At 37.9% G+C, this 18,708-nt stretch overlaps 1 protein-coding gene across 4 annotated transcripts in view; it reads right to left on the minus strand.

The window, feature by feature from the left end:
* LOC136858081 (transformer-2 protein homolog alpha) overlaps window positions 1-18,708 on the minus strand; it is a 159,474-nt gene that overhangs the window by 40,634 nt on the left and 100,132 nt on the right. For all 4 annotated transcript variants that reach the window (XM_067137353.2, XM_067137351.2, XM_067137352.2 and 1 more), the window contains exon 4: window positions 9,641-9,769. In XM_067137353.2, coding sequence (XP_066993454.1) covers window positions 9,641-9,769 — 129 coding nt within the window. The remainder of the gene's footprint in view (window positions 1-9,640; window positions 9,770-18,708) is intronic.

Below are 18,708 nucleotides of genomic sequence, written 5' to 3' on the forward strand. Positions count from 1 at the left end.
GAGATTTCTCGGGGCCCGTCACCCATGTGTTAATGTATATGGGGGGTTTCTCGACTTTTATACAAAGATCGGATATAACGACAATCCGTTATAGCGAGTAAATTTTTCGCTGCCATGAATTCTCACTATAACGGACTTCTACTGTATAATGTTTATTTAATTCCACCTATTCAATACACAGAGTGATTTGAATTAATTAAATCTTATGAAGTAAATTATAGGGACATATTTTGCCCTTTTTTTAAAGGGCACCTTCAAGCCTTAATCTCAAACCTGAAAGATAATAAATCAGGATCCCACCATTTTGTTAAATTATGTGTTAAGTCCTGTCAACAGCAGTGTTAACACTTAACATCTGTTGAAGATACTGGGCCCTGATGTACTGGTACTTCTTACAAAGCTTATTAAAAAAAATAGTTTACCTATAATTTTAATAAAAAAATTTTGCTATGGAATTCTCAGAAAGACTGACTTTGTAGTTTTCTTAACTGAACTCAACAAAGGTCATTACAAAACTATCAGTAGGCATGTAGCGATTAAAAGCAACGTTATAAAATACTCAATCAAATGAAACACCACACATTTTCTCACTTTCAACGAATGGAACTACGGTGCCGATCTAACAGTCCAAGGTTCCAGAACTGGAATGACCAGGCCGCAGACAGTTGTCAACACTCCTCTGCCATTATTCCGTTAAATATGCACACTGCTCATTCCAATCAGTGCCTCAGAATAGGGATTGAATAGCTCGAATGCTATGATGAACCAGTGTGGTACGTACCAGTAGCATCAGAAAATTTATGAACCAGACGAATGGCATGCTAAAGAAGAAGTTATCTAACTCCCCAGCTACTTCCCACCAATATTCAGGTAGGCTGTTACATGTTGTACGACCAGGCAAGTTGGCCGTGTGGTTATAGGGGCGCGCAGCTGTGAGATTGCATCCGGAAGATAGTGGATTCGAACCCCCATTGTTGACAGTCCTGAAGATGGTATTCCTTGGTTTCCCATTTTCACACCAGGCAAATGCTGGGGCTGTACCTTAATTAAGGCCAAGGCCGTTTCCTTCACACTCCTAGCCCTCTCCTTTCCAATCATTGCAATAAGACATATCTATTTCGGAGCGACGTAAAGCAAACAAAAAGTAAAAAACCCTGGTACGCAGCAGTAATCCTATCTATCGGACATGAGTCGCAACAGAATACACAAAGCACATCATAACAGACAATGGTCAATGTAATGTTAATGTTGATCAATTATATCAGCTTTCTATATTGTAGGCCTTCACATTTAGTTTTCTTTTGACTCTGTGATGTTAGGGTGTCTTATAAAATTATTTATAGCGTATACTGTAATTCCTTTTTCTTCGACTACACATACCGATTTTCATTAAATTCTGTTTACCCATTTTCTCGTGACTCGGCGTTGATACGGACTTGGTAAGAAAAACCCAAATTCATGAATATCTCTGTGATCATAATTGGTACGGTAACAATGTGCAAGACATAAATGATCGGAAATTTAGTACTATGTAACTTGAGTAATTTAGTAGTATTTATCGATACGACCGCTAATAACAAATATTTGAGAATTAAATGTCAGGCCTTCCCCAAAAGTACCATTTCACTCAGCGTGAATAAAATTATTTACAGCCTAGATTGTAGCGACTTATTCCCAGACTTTGTATACCGACTTTCATTAAATTCTCTTCAGCCGTTTTATCGTAATGCGTGTACATACAGAAATTACGGAAAATTAAAAAGTGTTTTTCCTTGTTACCGTGGACACGAATGACACAGAAATACCACCCTTTTTAAATTCTGAGTAATGTACGGACAAAACTTACTTTAAATGACCTAAAAGAACGCGCGTGCGCGCACGCACGCACGCACACACACACACACACACACACAATTCTAACCAGTTATAAAGGGCCACACTAACTAATTACAAATCTATTCACAAGTCTCTCTTATGGCACCGCAGGTGGTCCGGCTCGTTACCTGGGGACGCCTAAGGCTTACTTTCACTCTCCGAAGTCCACTCAACTCATACAGCAGCTGTGTGTAGACTTCCGGATTTGAACACAGTGCTAATGGCTACACAACACACTGCGACTGTTTGTTGGTTAGACTCCACAGATAGTCCAGTAAGTCACGCAGTCACATGCAGAGAACAACTAAACAGTTGCACAGTATTCAACAGCAGGAACGTTAACACAGGTCCATTTATCCTAGCACTCACGATAGCGGGTTTCCTCGCTGGCTCACGGCGATCCTCAGTCCACAGACATACACAAGCACACAGTTCTATCAGGTAGTACACGTCTCCCGTTCGGTCATCTCCAGCCCATCTATTCACTGCGTCTCTCAAACAGCACAACAGCTCCTGGTTCAGACCTTGGTGGGACACTAGCGACACCAGTGTTATTGACAGTCTCGCTACACTGCCCAGCACGGTGTTTCATTTTAACAAGTTTTAATTGTCAATCAAGAACGACCTATCAGACGAGAAAACATTGTACCTCATTAATTCATTAATCATGATAGTCATTTCACTTCATCAAGATTTTTAATTTGTTTTGTGTTATGTAATAATTGTTCTGCTACTGAAGATGGCCTTGAGAATAGGCTGAAACATGCATAGACTCTGTTCCATATAACAGATGATTTGATTTGTACTGATAAGGAGGATTTTATAAATACTTTTCATTTGTAAAGCCATGTAATCTATTAACGTAAGTTGTGCAGAAATACCTTTTTGAATTGTATAAAACAATATAAGAATACTTTTCTTACATTTGCAACTCTGTTTTATGCACTAAAATAATGAACGAGTTTTATCGCGTTGTATAGCGTTTGCACGTAGCACTATCACGAAGACAGGAAAATCAGTTCTGCCGGTGTGGATTCAGTATGGGATTCTAAATAGGCCATCAGTTTTTCCAGCTGCATTGTTGCCTCTCGATGAGTCATTATTTCTTCTGATGGAGCGTCTGTTTCAATTTTGAATCCACCATCAGTAAATTAGTAGTGCGTTGCATTCAGAAGAGCGTAGGTTTGAATCCCACCGCAAATGTCCTGGGAAAGAATTTCTATGGTTTCCCATTTCCAATTCAAGACGAATGCCGGGACGATAGCTTTGATAGACCGTGGCCGAATTACTGCCAATTCCTGTCCTTAACTACCCTTGGCGGAAAAGAATTCAGAAGAGTCGACCCCGTGAATGAAATGCTGTAGAACCTCGATGCATCGTTGCTGGAACTGTAGTTTTCCTGTATCCATCGTCCAATTTATTTGGTCATAAAAATGTTCCATATAAACCACTGTTAAATTTTCCCGCATCTTTAGCTCCTCGAACTATTGTTGTATCGCATCGATCGTAAAAAAATTATTTGTCCTCGGCCAAAAATTTCCTGCACGGATCGATCGTACAAAAATTAACGCAAAAGCTTTTTGAATTTAAAGAGACACCTGAATATTCTAGCATATAATAGCGGAAACCTGTTATGCGAGACTGAATGAGCGATTATGAGCTGCTAGTCTTGAGCAAGGATCTTGTAGGCTGGAGTGCTGTAAGCAGGTTATTCATGTGCAACCTCACTACGAGCCTCCTGGCACCAATACTTCTGCTCGACCCACTAACCGTCCCCTAGTATTCATATTTACAAGAATTAAAACTGAGGCACTGTAAAACTCAAATTTGCCAACATTGTCTGTGTTGCTATTGGCTGGCCAGGGCTGCCAGCTTCGATGAAAGTGAGAAAATCATGGAGTTTAAAATAGTTACGGCGTGCGCTGGATATGTTTTAATTAGTCACAGGGTTATTAATCACGTCGTGCCTTGTGATGTGTGTGGGATACTAGAGGGCTGTTGACCACTTTGTTGCCCCTGCCCAGTTGTCTTGTTACAAGCCGAACCTAAACAAGCCAGAACAATAATCTTTTCACAAACCTGGTATTGAAACTAATTCCTAAGTTGGCAGTATCACTTGGCCCCTAGTGCCATCGTCCAAGGCGCGCCAGGTTGAATTTCTAACCTCTATGACATCGTCCGAGGGATCTCTAACCTATCGTTTTTGAAGGGTCTATGGAATATTTACCAAAATACAGGTTATCGCCGTATTATCAACGTATATAGTTCACTTGCAATAAGAGAACTAACCTTGAAGGTTTTCCAATTACTACAACCTGTAAGGAAAAGTGAAACGAAACTGCGTAAAAACCACGCTTTTCATTTTCATCGTGTGTATCATGATTACAATATTTTGATACAACTGTGCCTAGTATGAGCATGGCCAACTCCATGGCTAAATAGTTAGCACGAGTTGGCCTTCAGCTTGAAGAGACACGATTGGGTCGGGGATTTTAAGTTTGTTGGTTAATTCAGACAGTTCGGGGGCTATGTGTGTGCGCCAACTTACGCATTAGGATTCATCTAAGGTAGAGCCGCATTTTCATAAGCACGTTGATCGCCTATCATGCGACAACTTCAAAGATCAGCACCTGGCTTCGGAGGCCACACGTCACCACTATTATTATTATTTTTACATGACGAAAAATGCCCAAATACAGCATCCGTACTGTTATTTTGCTTTCCCACTATTTTATGCCACCCAGATTTATTGCTTTCCCGCATTCATCGTAATTTTCCCCCTACCCCCTGAAAAACGATACATCAAGGTTTTACTGTACAAACAATAAAAATAAATTTTTGTTATTTTCAATCCAGATAAACCGGAGATCCGGATTAATGAGGGCTGGATAAATGAGGTTCTGGTGTATATGTGACAACTGCAGGTCAGGGTTGTCTATAATCACACGCAATATTTACAAAGCAACCAAGATACTCAATCTAGAAATCTACACAGCTACTAAAAGGGCGTTATTTTCGTATGTACAGGATTATTTTTGTGTGAAATTCCTTAAAACCAAAACTTAAGACACAGCTCAACTTCACAGTCCGGACACCAGTATACTGTGTTCTTCCATTCGTTCTTTTGTGCTTTACATACAACGCACATCCTGTCGGGCCTAACTTTTCATCCATTAGGCAGATTTTTCTCAATAAATACCTTTCCACTAACCTTGCTGGTTGGGGGGTTTACTGAGGAGCGTCCAGAATTACGGGCAGTTATTTGTGACGTATGAGTAAGTATAATTGATTTTTCCAAATCCATTCTGTATGCCAGATTGTCTGTGGACTATTTGTTTGAAAACAAAATGTACGCATTGTGTATCGACAGATTCAAAAAACTCTTAAACAGTTTTAAGTATCACTTTTGCGACCTTTCCCTTTCCATGGGATAAAGCTGTGTTATTTGGTTCTTACATCATTACTCCGTTGCTTTCCGCAGCAATACCTTCACCCTTCTTTAGTTTTTTAAGCCTGACTGAATCCGGAACATTCTTTCTATTCAATCCAAGGGTGCCACCAACATTTATGCCTTTTTCTTTAATAAGAACAGAAAGTGATGGAGAATTATAATAATTGTCCATCCACAGCATAAATCCCTCTTGCATTAATGGCTCACAAAATGTGACCACACTTTTTGAACTCTTTAAACCATCAGATACCTCAGCTGCAAGGTGTGACACCTGTGTCAGCACCACTTTAAACAATAAATGACCCGTGACGGGATAATATTCTTCCTTGTTGGTTTTTTTTTTTTTTTTTTGTTGTTGGGAAGAGTCCCCAGTCTAAGAGTTGTATCACCAGGGATTGGGCATCCTCGTTTTGGATAGTCAGACAAGGTCACACTTGCCAACGGCTGTTTGAACAAATTGATCCGATATGTACTGGTACAACATAAGCTTAGTCGACTCTGTCAAACAACAGTACAAATTTTGCATCCCTCTTTGAGACTCATTTTACCATTTCACAACGAGCCAACCATTAAGATTTTAATACGTTTATCAAGTTTTTAACCCATTCACTGCCGAATCCGTACATATATATATGTTAATGAACGCCGTGCCTCGCCTGTCAAACCCGTATGTATACGTTTTAGTGCAGTGTGTACTTCTCCGATCTCACAAATGAACGCGATGTAGTGTCATGCTTTGAGATTCCATGGAAATGCTCAAAGAAGTTCTGTACGGCAGATATACCACTCCATTTCGTGTGTTTCGAAAGCAATCTGGAGTTATTTCAGCTTCGTTGAAGTGAAACATCTTTCCCACTAATATGTAACCATCATGGCGTATACATTCATCTCTTGTTGACAAAGAAATTGAATGTGTCCTCATAAATAGTGATTTTGGAAAACTATATTTCGATAATGAAGATGGAGAATATCTATGTGGCGATAATGCAGTACAAGAAAGTCGAGACAAAGTAACGAATCTCGTGCATAATTGTTACCCCCTTCCTCAGATAAATTATTTTCCCCCCCAAATGTAAAGGATTTTGATAATACCAGTTCTTGGATCAACAATTTCATATTATATTTCAGTAATAGTATCACCGAGCGGAGTAGCCGCACGTATTAACATGTTACCGCTATGGAGACAAGCTCTGCACTCAGCAGGCGAGTGGGTTCGAACATCACCGTCAGCTGTCCAGAGGATCTGTTTTTGGTGGTTTCCCTTTTTGCACTCTGCCGGGACAGTTCCTATTCATAAGCCATAGCCAATTCCTGCCACTTCCTTACCCAATTTCATTCACCATCATTCATTTCATATTTATTATCTTCTCAACCAAGGTTCGCATCAGGAAGGGCATCCGGCCGTAAAATTATGGTATAAAATATCATCTCACTTCATCCCCGAACCCGTATTGGGCTGTGGGGCTAAGGGCCGTTTTCCCCAAATGAGTTTAAACTAGGTTTATTTTAATCTGGTTTAAGTCTGAGTTTAAACTAACATTCATTTTCCCCATATTGGTTTAAACTTTGTATCAAGTTTAAACCTGGCTCAGAGTTAAACCTTCTATATTGTTGGTTTAAACTGCTGTTTATATTCAACCTTCTTGACATTTTATTAACGTATCTGTGATTTTCCTAATAGAAGGGTTAGTTTTGACTACCAGTACTGCAGCACTTTAATGAAAAACGTACTAAAATTATAACCTAGTATTAGCATTAGAAAAATGGGAGAATTTATTGAAGTCTTTGGTTAAATAGGAAATAATTTTGATGTGCAAGAGAGGTTAAGAAGCCGCGTTCCAACAAAAATTTACAATCTTGGAAAATCGGATGTAACGGAGTTCTTTGATGGATTTATAATTCATAAGCGAACAGCAAGGATTGTCTAGTATCGAAGAAGGATTCATTTAAAACGTCAACTGCACGAAATAATGCTATTTCGCTAGAAGCAATGATTCTGGTTGCTTTAAGATGTGATGCGCAGGCATTTTTTTCATTAACAACGGGGACCACAGACCTTAAATTGCAGTCTCCTTATAATATTATATACTGTAAAATACTGTTCGTGGTATGAATACTGTAATGTGAAACATAAAAATATTCCTACATAAGTCGTGTAATACGGCCGCTCTTCATGCGGTACGTGGTGGCTGTGGTCGCTAAAGCGTGAAGTCGGCATCGTCCGAATCCGTGACAAGGCGGTTCGAATCTAATTTGTCGAAAATATTTTTACCATCAGAATGTTGACCGGCACGGTAGGAGAGGCGGTGGTATACAATTTCTAATCGCTAGATTATATATTTATAGGATCAGAAAAACAATAAAGTATTTCATGCTTGCTAGTAAACTTGTAATAGAATAGATTATAGTTAAGAATGCTTCATCGTATCTATTGCCAGCATACCAGCAATAGAAATATTAATGCTATAGGGAGAAGAGTATTATGCATACAGTACGACATCGCGAACTTGGTTATGTTATAAACGAATATGGAATCAAGTAATACATCTCCAAATAATACATCCTCAGTGGTCTGTCTGCTGGATCCAAGGTTTGTGAGATTGATCCCGGCCGAGGGCGATGGATTTTGATAGGAGATAGATCCCGAGCATGCTTGGAATTTGTTTACTTGAAATTCACATAAATGTTGATTTTCTGAGGAAAGGAATACCGTAGGCCTATTGCTGAAAGACCAGGATTTTAATATTTCAACGTTCCCGTGTGTTCCGTAAGACAATAGACATCAAAAGACACGCATTAGGCCCACGGTACTTGTTTATGGTAAAGCACGACAGAGAAAAATAAGAAATAAAAGTGCGTTCCAATAAATTGTAGACAGCAATAGGTAGAATTATATGACAGCACTTCGCACAAATGTAAACAATTTATTTATCAGTAAAGCTAATATCCCGCTGAATTTGTTCTTTATTCACTACGTACGATAGCATTAACTCGCCACAAACAGCTGATATTATTACAAAAATGTCGGTCATTGAATTACTTGGCTCTGATTGGCCAATTCCAATCGACCATGCCTTCGACTATTCCTTCAGTGCAGCCAACGTTAGCGCCAACGACAGCTCGCCCGTTTAAACTAAACGAGTGTCAGAAATTGGTGGAGAAAATGGACGCAACTTTAAACTAGGTACTAAAGTTAAACGGGTTTAATTTATACCAGGTTTAACTCGATTTGGAGAAAATGGCCCTAAGGGGATGATATGCATTCCATTAATAGCATCAGTAAATATGCTACTTCCTTAAAAACAACCCGGCCCAGATGCCTGGTCATCAAAACTCGGCAGTGAAAAGGTTAACTCACTTTCAACGATAAACTCAACATCACACAAGACTATTACGCTGCTCACGCGTTGTAAACACTGCTACCTATTTTAGATATAATTTTTACTTTCAAGTGTGAACTTTCGTTATATGAATTGTATCAATGTGTGTATATCGTATGTCCTCTTGCTCGGTTTATATGATAGGCTGATGACACTAAAAAATGTGTCAAAACCACTACCACAATAAACATGTTATAGCAAATCTTGTGCAACAGATTTCTATTATATTGAAAAGGTGGAACCCTTAAATTCAATTTACGTTTGTCACATGTGCAATAGGCATTCTAACATCAGCCTACAATGGCCATTTGAAGTATGTCGAACCAGCTAAACGAGTATAGTCCAGTGGATGTGTAATGTACATCAAACCGGCTTGAGTGGTTAATAAGGGAACTGGAGAAGATCCAAAGGAAAGCAGTCTATGAATCTCACAATTCATTTTGTGTGTCTGATGTTTTTAATTCATAATACCTGTCATACTGAGGATGACCCTATGGTGGGTCGAAACATGTCTACGTCTGTGTAAAGTTTCGTCTTAATTCGATGTAGAATATTATAGTATTGACCAGGAGGATACCAACATAATTTTACACAATTTTGTAAGAAAAAAAAAGGAAAAGCAGCAATATTTGTTCTGAATTATTTTCAACAAATGGAGAATGTTACAAAAATATTACTTTTTTTTTGGCTGAGAAGACTTGGGGAGTATGTAAACGATTCCAGGACAAATTGGGGGCAAATATTTGGTAAAAGGAAGAGGAATTGGAATCATTTACTAAAGGTTGATGCCCAATAAATTTCCAACTTCTTTGAAATAATTTAAGAGAAGACTAGATAAACAAATGACAGCGAATCTGCCACGTGGATGACTGCTCTAATGCTGATGAGTGGTATTAAAAAAAGGTATTTAAAAAAAGAAGAAAAAGATACTCACCTTAGCATCAATTACGACCTGCACACGCTCAACAGGACCATACTTGGACATGATATGATGCAGCTGTTGTTCAGTTGTATAAATACTTAGGCCAAATATCCCAAGACAGCGACTAGGTTGTGGGTTATCCTGCAAACATTCAACACATTCATAAATTCATGAAAAAAAGCAAGAAGACCTATTTAGTAATGGGCAAACTGTGTACTGATATGCCTTCTTCAAACCATAAATTACAGAAAAGTATTGCCAATCTGATAAACCAATTATCTTGACAACCTGATAACAGGCAGATTTCTTAATAAGATCTGTTTTTCACCACATTCCACACCATACCTAACATTCCACACCATACCTAACACTTTCCAGCTTTTAAAATAAAGTACTCATACTAATTTTCTTGATAACAGCAATAAATAAAGCTGGATTAGGAAATAATGCAGAGGAAAAGCAAAGTATCTGGCCGAGTATGTTGATGGCATACGTCTATTGTACAGCATAGGATATCGTACGGAAGGAAATATTAAATGCAGGCAAGCCTTTCGAAAGAAATTGCTGATCTCTGGGTCCAGCATGAACTTCAGCAAAAAAAAAAAAAAAAAAAAAAAAAAAAAAAAAAAAAAAAAAAAAAAAAAGTGTACCAGTACTGTATCTTGGACAGAGCAGGGGAAAAAACATCATCCAAAACTATCCTCTTATAGCATTCCTAAATCAATATGAAGTTGGTCAAAGTTTTGTCTATCTTCTATAAAAAAAATTTGCAATTAATCAGCATCAGACAAAGGAACTAATAATAAACATATACCACAGTCGATTCCAAGTTGGGTAGACTTTACACATTGTCTAATAAAGAAAAGGCATTAACATTCTACAGAAGATATGTACAAAGCAAAACATATATACTGTACAGAGAATAAATCACATGCAGTATCGTACAAAGAAAGCAGCGGTACTTTATCTCAGCCGAAACACTCGAGTTCTGAATCTTGTTTCTTACCAAGAAATTCAAACTACAGGCCACACCATTTTGGTTACCCATAGGAATAGGACTGCTGGCGTGTCAGCAAGCCTAGCTGTTTGTCATGGTCGAGTGTTTACTTTGCGTTATGATTAGGGCTTGGAAGTTGAAGACCTATAAACTGCCTAAATAAGACCTGTAAAAGGACCTATAAACGTGATCTCAATTTATTCATAATTTTAGTTTTAATCACATTATTTAACCCCTCAGCGCCGACCTCTATACGTGGTATAGACCCCCTTTTCTTCCGTAGCCGCCGACCTCTATATGTGGTATAGACCCATACATGGTTTCGCATTTGCGGCTATAGCGCGAAGAGTTTTGGTGTTATGGATATGCAAATTGTTTTGTTTCCAAGAAGACATTTTCGGGTTTATCAGTGTTCTAAATAAGAATTGAAAATCGTTAAAGTGTAGTTGCTTTTGCAAGGAAAAGTATTTGTCAATTATGTCTGAGCACCAATCCCTGCTTTTTTAATAGTCCGTTTGCTTCATTCTTTCCCACAGAATAAAATAAAGAAAAGAAATGATCTGAGAAGTTTGTCTTTTCGTGTGATGTTCTTTGCTCTAATTTTGCATTAAGAGTGCGGTTTATTTATTATATTTGTCTTTATTTCTCAGCTTGTAGTCTTTTCGTAACTCTCCAAGAGGGCTCTGTGTAGGCATCAGTTAGTGCTGCTTTCTGTCATACGACACGAGAAGCAGTTGTGCATGGTATATATCTCGTTTGAAAGACGATGTATCGACCTTTTAATCTGAAATATGTATCGAGTTGGTTTGATTCGTCATTAAATGTTATTCCCCTCATTCAGTTTCGTCCTGCCGCTTTCGGTCCTGCTGCAGCTTCATCAGCTTGTGTGACGCACCGCGCTCAATGGCTAGCTCCTGCTGAGAGTAACGTGCTTGAAATATTGTATAATTCAAATGGAAGTTTAGTCGGAAGTAGTAGTGGCAGTATTAGCAGTAGTGATAATGAAATAGATGATGTGGCTGTGGCCGATGCAGTGGTAAATGATGAGAGTGACGATGAGGAGGAACCAGTACTTGGAAATTTCGTGCAGGAGACTATAGATACGCATACAGTTCAAAGGGAAGTTTTCAACAGTGAATTATGATTCCTAGATTCTCCAATAATATTTAGACAAGTCACAGGGACAAACATTGAGCAGTTATTTTATCAGTTTCAGCTGATGGAAGGTTTGTTTACGTAGTACAAAATACGCTTCTCGGGCGGGAAACGAAATATTCAAGGCCGGCGCGCATCAGATAATACAGTTCCAAGGTTGCAGGAAATACGTTTTATCAGGAAATTAGCACCCAAGAGTGAGAAATCCAAACCTCAGAGACGTATCGCGTGTTCAAAAAAAAGTGAAAAGACGACATCGGTGTACCGCTGCCAGGAGTGTGCCTCGGGTCTCTGTCTCGAAGAGTGCTTCGAACTCTATCACACGGAACTAAATTACTAAGGAAATGTGAAACAATTATGTAATTATCTTCATGTACATAGTTCTACCATAAGGAATTCCAAATTTCGTGAATATCGGGCTACTCTTATACTAGTAGTAACGCTTTAAGCGAATCAATGTATTTCAGTCACGCATAGTTGAAATCTTATCCGGCCGCGGGGTAGGAAGCTCTTTAAACGGCTGCGACGCTAAGGGGTTAATGAAGGAATATATTATTAAGAAATGCAAAATTCTGGTAGAATGCAACACACGGTGTAAAAATACACGAGTGAAATAATATTACTTTCAGACATTACATATTTTTTTATATTAACATAATTTGAAAAAAGTAATTCCACCTAGAATGAATTCAGTGAACCTGCAATGGACATCCTGGAGAATGAAATTGAAATTTGTGTAACTGGAATCATATTTGGCTTAACAACTCTAGGGTTACAGAAATCGAAAACCTTAGCTCAGTTGGTTTTGCAGTATATCAATAGTCATCTCCAGGTTCTTAGGTGTAAAGGATCGTTAGTTTTCAGACAGCACATTGCAAAACATCAAGAAACTTCTCTCTACATCAGTGGATGTTAAGGTCTCATACTAGAAGCAAGTGAAATCTTAAGTCTTCAAAAACACTCAAAGAATTTCTTTTCAATCTTGCACACAATATGATACTAATTGGTTTTTTTTCAAGCATGAGGACCGAATTCATAGACAGCACTTATAAGTGCCCCTTCTAAGCCAGGTTTCACTTCATATTACCTACTTAAGTGCCCAACTTATTGCCATAAGTGGATCTTCCACACACACTTAAGTGACTCACTTATGTTGCAGCAAGATGGAGGATAATGATTTTGCACTTCATTCACAGAATGCTTTCCGTGCACACAGTAGAGATGGAAAATCCTGTCGAAATGTAATGTAATCGACAGTTTGAAGAAGGTTTCATTTTAGTAAAGTGAGAGTTATAAATATTCTTGTTCCTTTGATTGAGAGAGTGAACATAACCTATAGAGGACTCACTATCTCACCATTAATGAAGATATTGTTTTGAGATTTTATGCCACCTCTTAATTTCAGGTTATCATCATCATCATCATTACTGGTATTTCGCTTAATTATTTGGAAACGTGTCGCAAGTTGATAAGTTATCAAGACTGTAGGCCTATGAAATCACCGAGTTATAAGAAAATGAACGTGTTGCACTACCCACATTTTTTTAAAGGTTGATTTGTGCTAATTATATGAGGTTAGTCAACCAACCATTTGCCGGATTATATCAGAAGTTTCTGAAATTATGGCATCGTACATCAAATCATACTATTTACATTTTATTGAGGAAGAAATTAGGCCTATTACAACGTAACGGCTACGGGTATATTTGTCAAGTCATTAAAAGCACTGTAAAGCTACTGTAGATATTCTACATTTGGATGAATATTTGTATTGATTCGAGAACATGGATAACTATAAACATATTAAGAAGAAAATTAGACTATGGGCATTTTCGTAGTTTGCATTATCCACAACAAGTTTTTCCCACGTCATTAATATTCTGATGAGAAACTGCGTTGGTCTGCCTGTTCTATTTTATGTGCACATACTTCGACACAAGTTCTTGCAGGTGCCGTCTCAGCTCGCTGTTTTGTTATCCATTCTGATAATCAAATACAATATAGACGATCTTTTAACCTAAAAAATGTCGCGCAATGTCCTTCGATAAACAAAACACAATAGATCATCCCACTATTCAGTAGCCAGAACTACACGGTCCAGGAAGTATGGGTATAATATACAGAATTGCCACATCTCCAGTGAATACTTATTGTATCAATGAGTGTGCTCTTTAAATGCTGTCCATGAAATGTAAACTCATATTAGTGAATACTTATAAGTGATCCCTTTTACTTAAGGGTTCCACTTATGTATAAGTGCTGACTATGATTTCGGCCTTGAGTCTCATTTTTCATTTCATTTAATGTGCTCTCTTATTACAGAAAAGATATTTAAGAGGTGATGGATGAGCTATGATGATTTGAATTGAGAATGGGCAGTACAAATGTAGTCTAAAGAAGGTGAGGTTGAAAAAAAAAAAAAAACTTAAGACCAAAGAAGGCTAAAAAGTAAAATATGCCAAAAGAGGGAAAAAGCACCATTTTCCAGCCTACAATGACCCGGAATGAACATATTACATAAGGCCTCATCTTTGGACACAAGAAAAAAGGACTTTTCCACAACTTCCGAGCCCTAGTTTTAAAACTGTATTCTTCATTCATTCTTCGAGTTATAAATACATCTAATGTAACATGGTTTTGTGTCAAAGTATTATTATTATGATGTGCTGAAAGAGAAAGTTTAGTTCAGTTTACAGACTTTTGGTTGAACACCAAGGAAGTACAATGCCACATAGTGTATCAAAACTCTTTGAAAACATCGCAGAGCCTAACATGGGAATTGGTGCATAATGTTCATGTCTTCATGAAACTTAAAGCAGTTGCAGCAGAAATCTCTATACCTACAAACAGAAGTACAACAGTGGGTGGCAAAAAGGTGGACAAATTGAAAACAACTTTAAAGAGAATGTGAAGGAAGGTTCAGAGGACGACGAATTGAGTACCTCATTTTGAACACTGGGTAAACATGTTCCTAAACTTGTTACAGGAATAGATGTCTGGCAAATGCATGATTCAGATATCTGCATTGAAAAAAAACGTACATGTTATTCATGAACTTACACTTCAAGAAAGATTTAACCTAGAAGTAATTCTGAGCAGCATAGGACATGGTAGAAAATTCAAAATAATATGAGCTATATTAAGAGAAAAGAAACCACATGCTCACAACACGCACCCTCCAATTATTTATGAAGACTAGATATATATATATATACACAGCAGTCGTACATCACCTAAGAACTGTAGTGATGATTCCACATCTGGTTACACAGCCCCATTTTGAAAAACTAAGACCGGTAACAGTTCATGCAGGAGGGAGACCTGGTTTCATTCCTGGAGCATTCTTGATGCTCACATCCCCCCCTCCCCCCAACCCCAAAATCGGTTGTTACAGGCTCAGGTAAGCTGCATAATAATGATATCGTCAGTGGAGAGTTGGCATGGAATGACAGTGGACGAATAAGTTTGAGTGGTGTTTTTAAAAGTAGCGAATTTCACAATATGAAGATAAAGTTGAAATTCAAAAGGACAAACCGGGGCAAATATTTGTTTATAGGAAGTGGAGTTACGGACTGGAATAATTTACGAAAAATTTTCAAATTCTTTGAAATTACTTAAGAAAAGACAGGGTAAACCACTGATCAGGAATCCGCCACCTTGATGGCTGCCGTAAGTCCAGGTAAGTGGGGATTGATAGAATGCCAAGATGTAAAAAAAGAGACGTAATTCAGTGGACAGACATTAACACAATTATGGTTAGAGATATGAATGTGGAGGGGATATTGTACAGAATTTGACTGTTGGTGACGAAAAAGGAGATTCAGACAATGTCTAGCGTAGGAGTGATTCAACCAAAGTCCCAAAGTTTCACACAGCCAAGCTAGAGCTGCTGCTACACACACACGCGCGCTTACGTCATATGTAGAATTTCGTCCTACGTCATAGTTTTCTCGAGATATTTACAATTCAAAATAAGGAAAAAGCAAATGATTATAGAAGAAACAAAAAAGACAGATTTTCTGTTGAACAATAACCTTGGCAGGATCCACATTGCATTTCGTAAAATAATTTTCCGCTGTCTCTCTTTAAGAATATAACAAAATATGACTACTTTGTTTCTTCATCCAATGCTTTTGAAGATTTTAACAAATGGTTCCACTTATAACCAGAATGGAAAAAACAAGATAATTCATGGAAGTTTATGCATAAATTACCGCAAAATTATCAGGAGTGTACCTGTACTAATGTAGTAACAGAAATCTCAGAATAACAGAACTGTGCAGAACAGAATAACAGAACAGGTACAGAAGAGCCTTGACAAAATATGCAATAACACGGGATAACATTACAGGTAAACAGAACAGTTCACTTTAATCTATGTACAACAAATTACAGACAACTTTTTTGAAGTATGAAATATGTATATTTTAAAACTTCGGAGTAGAACAATTTTCACATGAAATTCCTCTGTAATTTAGCGATTATATCAAAAAGCCATTTACTGAAACTACGGCAGACATTTTGCCACATGAACTGTCATTACAGTTATTTAGATAAATATGGAATAGCAAACCTCTTCAAATAAATAGTATTCCTGAATTAACCTTTAGTGCATGGTACTTATTTATACTTGCCATTACAACCCACTGCCCAGGTTCCGTGCACTCATTTGGATGGGAATTTGTATCCCCAATGACAATCTGGAGCTTTTTACTAAAATATGAGTAGAAAAGAGACGTTATTCATCAACACTTTCTAATAAAGACCGGGTTAATCCCTACAGAATGAGGAATCTGACTATAGTAACATTTATTTTTTTCCTAGGAGTTTAACGTTGTATTTACACAGCGAAGGATTTCAGCAACGCAATGCTGGGAAGGTAGCGACCGTAGCCTTCATTAACCTGGATCCGCCCAAGATTTTATTTTTTGAGTGTCATCTTGTAACTTTCAGCGTTGGATAATGTGCATATGAAGATGCCGGAAAGGGTTTAATTTTATTTATTCGACATGTAACTTCCGAGAAAAGGCCGGTGCCATATATGGTACACTGGGCGGTAGTGCTGTCTTTTGTTTCACTAATGGGAATTAGGATGTTATTCCACATTTGGCTTACAGATATGCTTTTATCCAATACTTTCTTTTGTAAATCATCAGTATACAAGCTTTTCTTCAATATTTGAATATATTACAAAAATAATGTTGTTCCAGAACTATTAAACATATCTAGATGTTTGATTTTTGGTGCTAGGGATTATCTTATAGGGGATTTTAAATGACCTGAGTTGTTAATTGTATGAGGAAATGGAATTATATTTTAAATAATAATGCTGAAATCTCACAAGCTACCCAAATCACTTATTACATCTTGAGGCACTCAGATAGTCTGCATGAGGAATTATAGCAGCAGTATGTACAGAGGTAGTTCATGGGAGTAGTGCACTAATGGTGATGTTCTGAAAGGCAAGTACACACTACCTTTGTGCATATGATAATCAGTAAAACAGTCTACACATGAACCTACATTGCACTTGTACTGAAGTTCCTGCACTGCATTATGTCCAAAACAACGAGATCTGCTGATCATGGGAGCATTTTTGTAGCGTGTGGGATATGTCTGGACAATTACTCGTCGAAAATCAAGGTGAGAAATGCCTTCGAGACATGGGTTTCAGTTGCCATTTATTATGCATTCCTAGATCGACGAGCCAGGCAAATATTGCCCATCACCACTTTTTTTTCTGCGTTTGCTCGAAGCCGGCTACCAGGTAAATTGTTGGGGAAGGCATCTCCATCTTCATCCCTGCTGTCATCATCCAACAAAACTACAGCGTGTGGAGGCTCGATGAATACCTTTTCTACGTTGAAAAGTTCATTTTCCAACAAATCCAATACTTCTCGTAATGAAATTCTCTTATAAAAATGCATGAACCCACGAATGTAAAGCACATGAAAATACAGGATCAATAACTGCTTAAAATATACAGTTCAACAAGAAAATCGCAATGTAGTGTCAATTTTATGTGAAACTTTTACTCTGTGTGATTAAAAATTGTTAAATTGAAACATATAACTTTCAACCTACATATTATTCGTTGTTAGGCTGATAAAGAAGAATGAAATGAATGGAAAGTGACATCAGAACTATAACAATTATAGGCAGAGTTGTGCCGGGCAGAAAGACAGCACTTCCGCCCAGTGTGCCAGATAAGTACTACCAAACTTCTACTTCAAATGAAAGGAAACCAATCATCACCAAGGCATATCTTAGCTAATCCTCATACATATAAGCACCTTAGAGAAAAATATAGCACAACATGCTCCATATAAATAACTATAGAAGTAAATCAGGAATTACTTATTTCAAATGTGCAGCCATTACCGACACTCGTGAAAACAAGACTTCTTTTTAAGTTGCTATGCCGTACCAATGAGCACGATATACTAAAACAAACCGTGTAAGATGTTAGGTGGGACTTATCTAAACACGACAATACCGTAGTAAACAATACAGTGTGCGCGGTTTCAATAATAAGAGTCTAAGAAAACGGTGTAGTTTGCCGTGCCATTTATGGCACGCTGGGCGGATCCAGGTTAAGCAACAGCCCCAACATTTGACTGGTGTAAAAACGGGAAACTATAGAAAACCATCTGCAGGGCTACCAACGGTAGAATTCAAACCCATCATCCACCAAATGGAAGTTCACTGCTCTGCGACCCTAACCGCATGGCCAACTTGTCTGGTCATAAATTCAGTTACGTACGCACACGCCTAAGAAACCAAATGAAATCACATGAAAAACATCCATGTGTCACACTTGAGATATGGAGCAAGTGTAGTACATAATATGGCAATGTATGTTCCAAGGTCAGCACTAGGAAACGAACCATGTGTGTCAATGCCGTACACACGTGTGCTCTCATCACAT

The sequence above is a fragment of the Anabrus simplex genome, chromosome 1, assembly GCF_040414725.1.
Source record: "Anabrus simplex isolate iqAnaSimp1 chromosome 1, ASM4041472v1, whole genome shotgun sequence".
Taxonomy (NCBI): domain Eukaryota; kingdom Metazoa; phylum Arthropoda; class Insecta; order Orthoptera; family Tettigoniidae; genus Anabrus; species Anabrus simplex.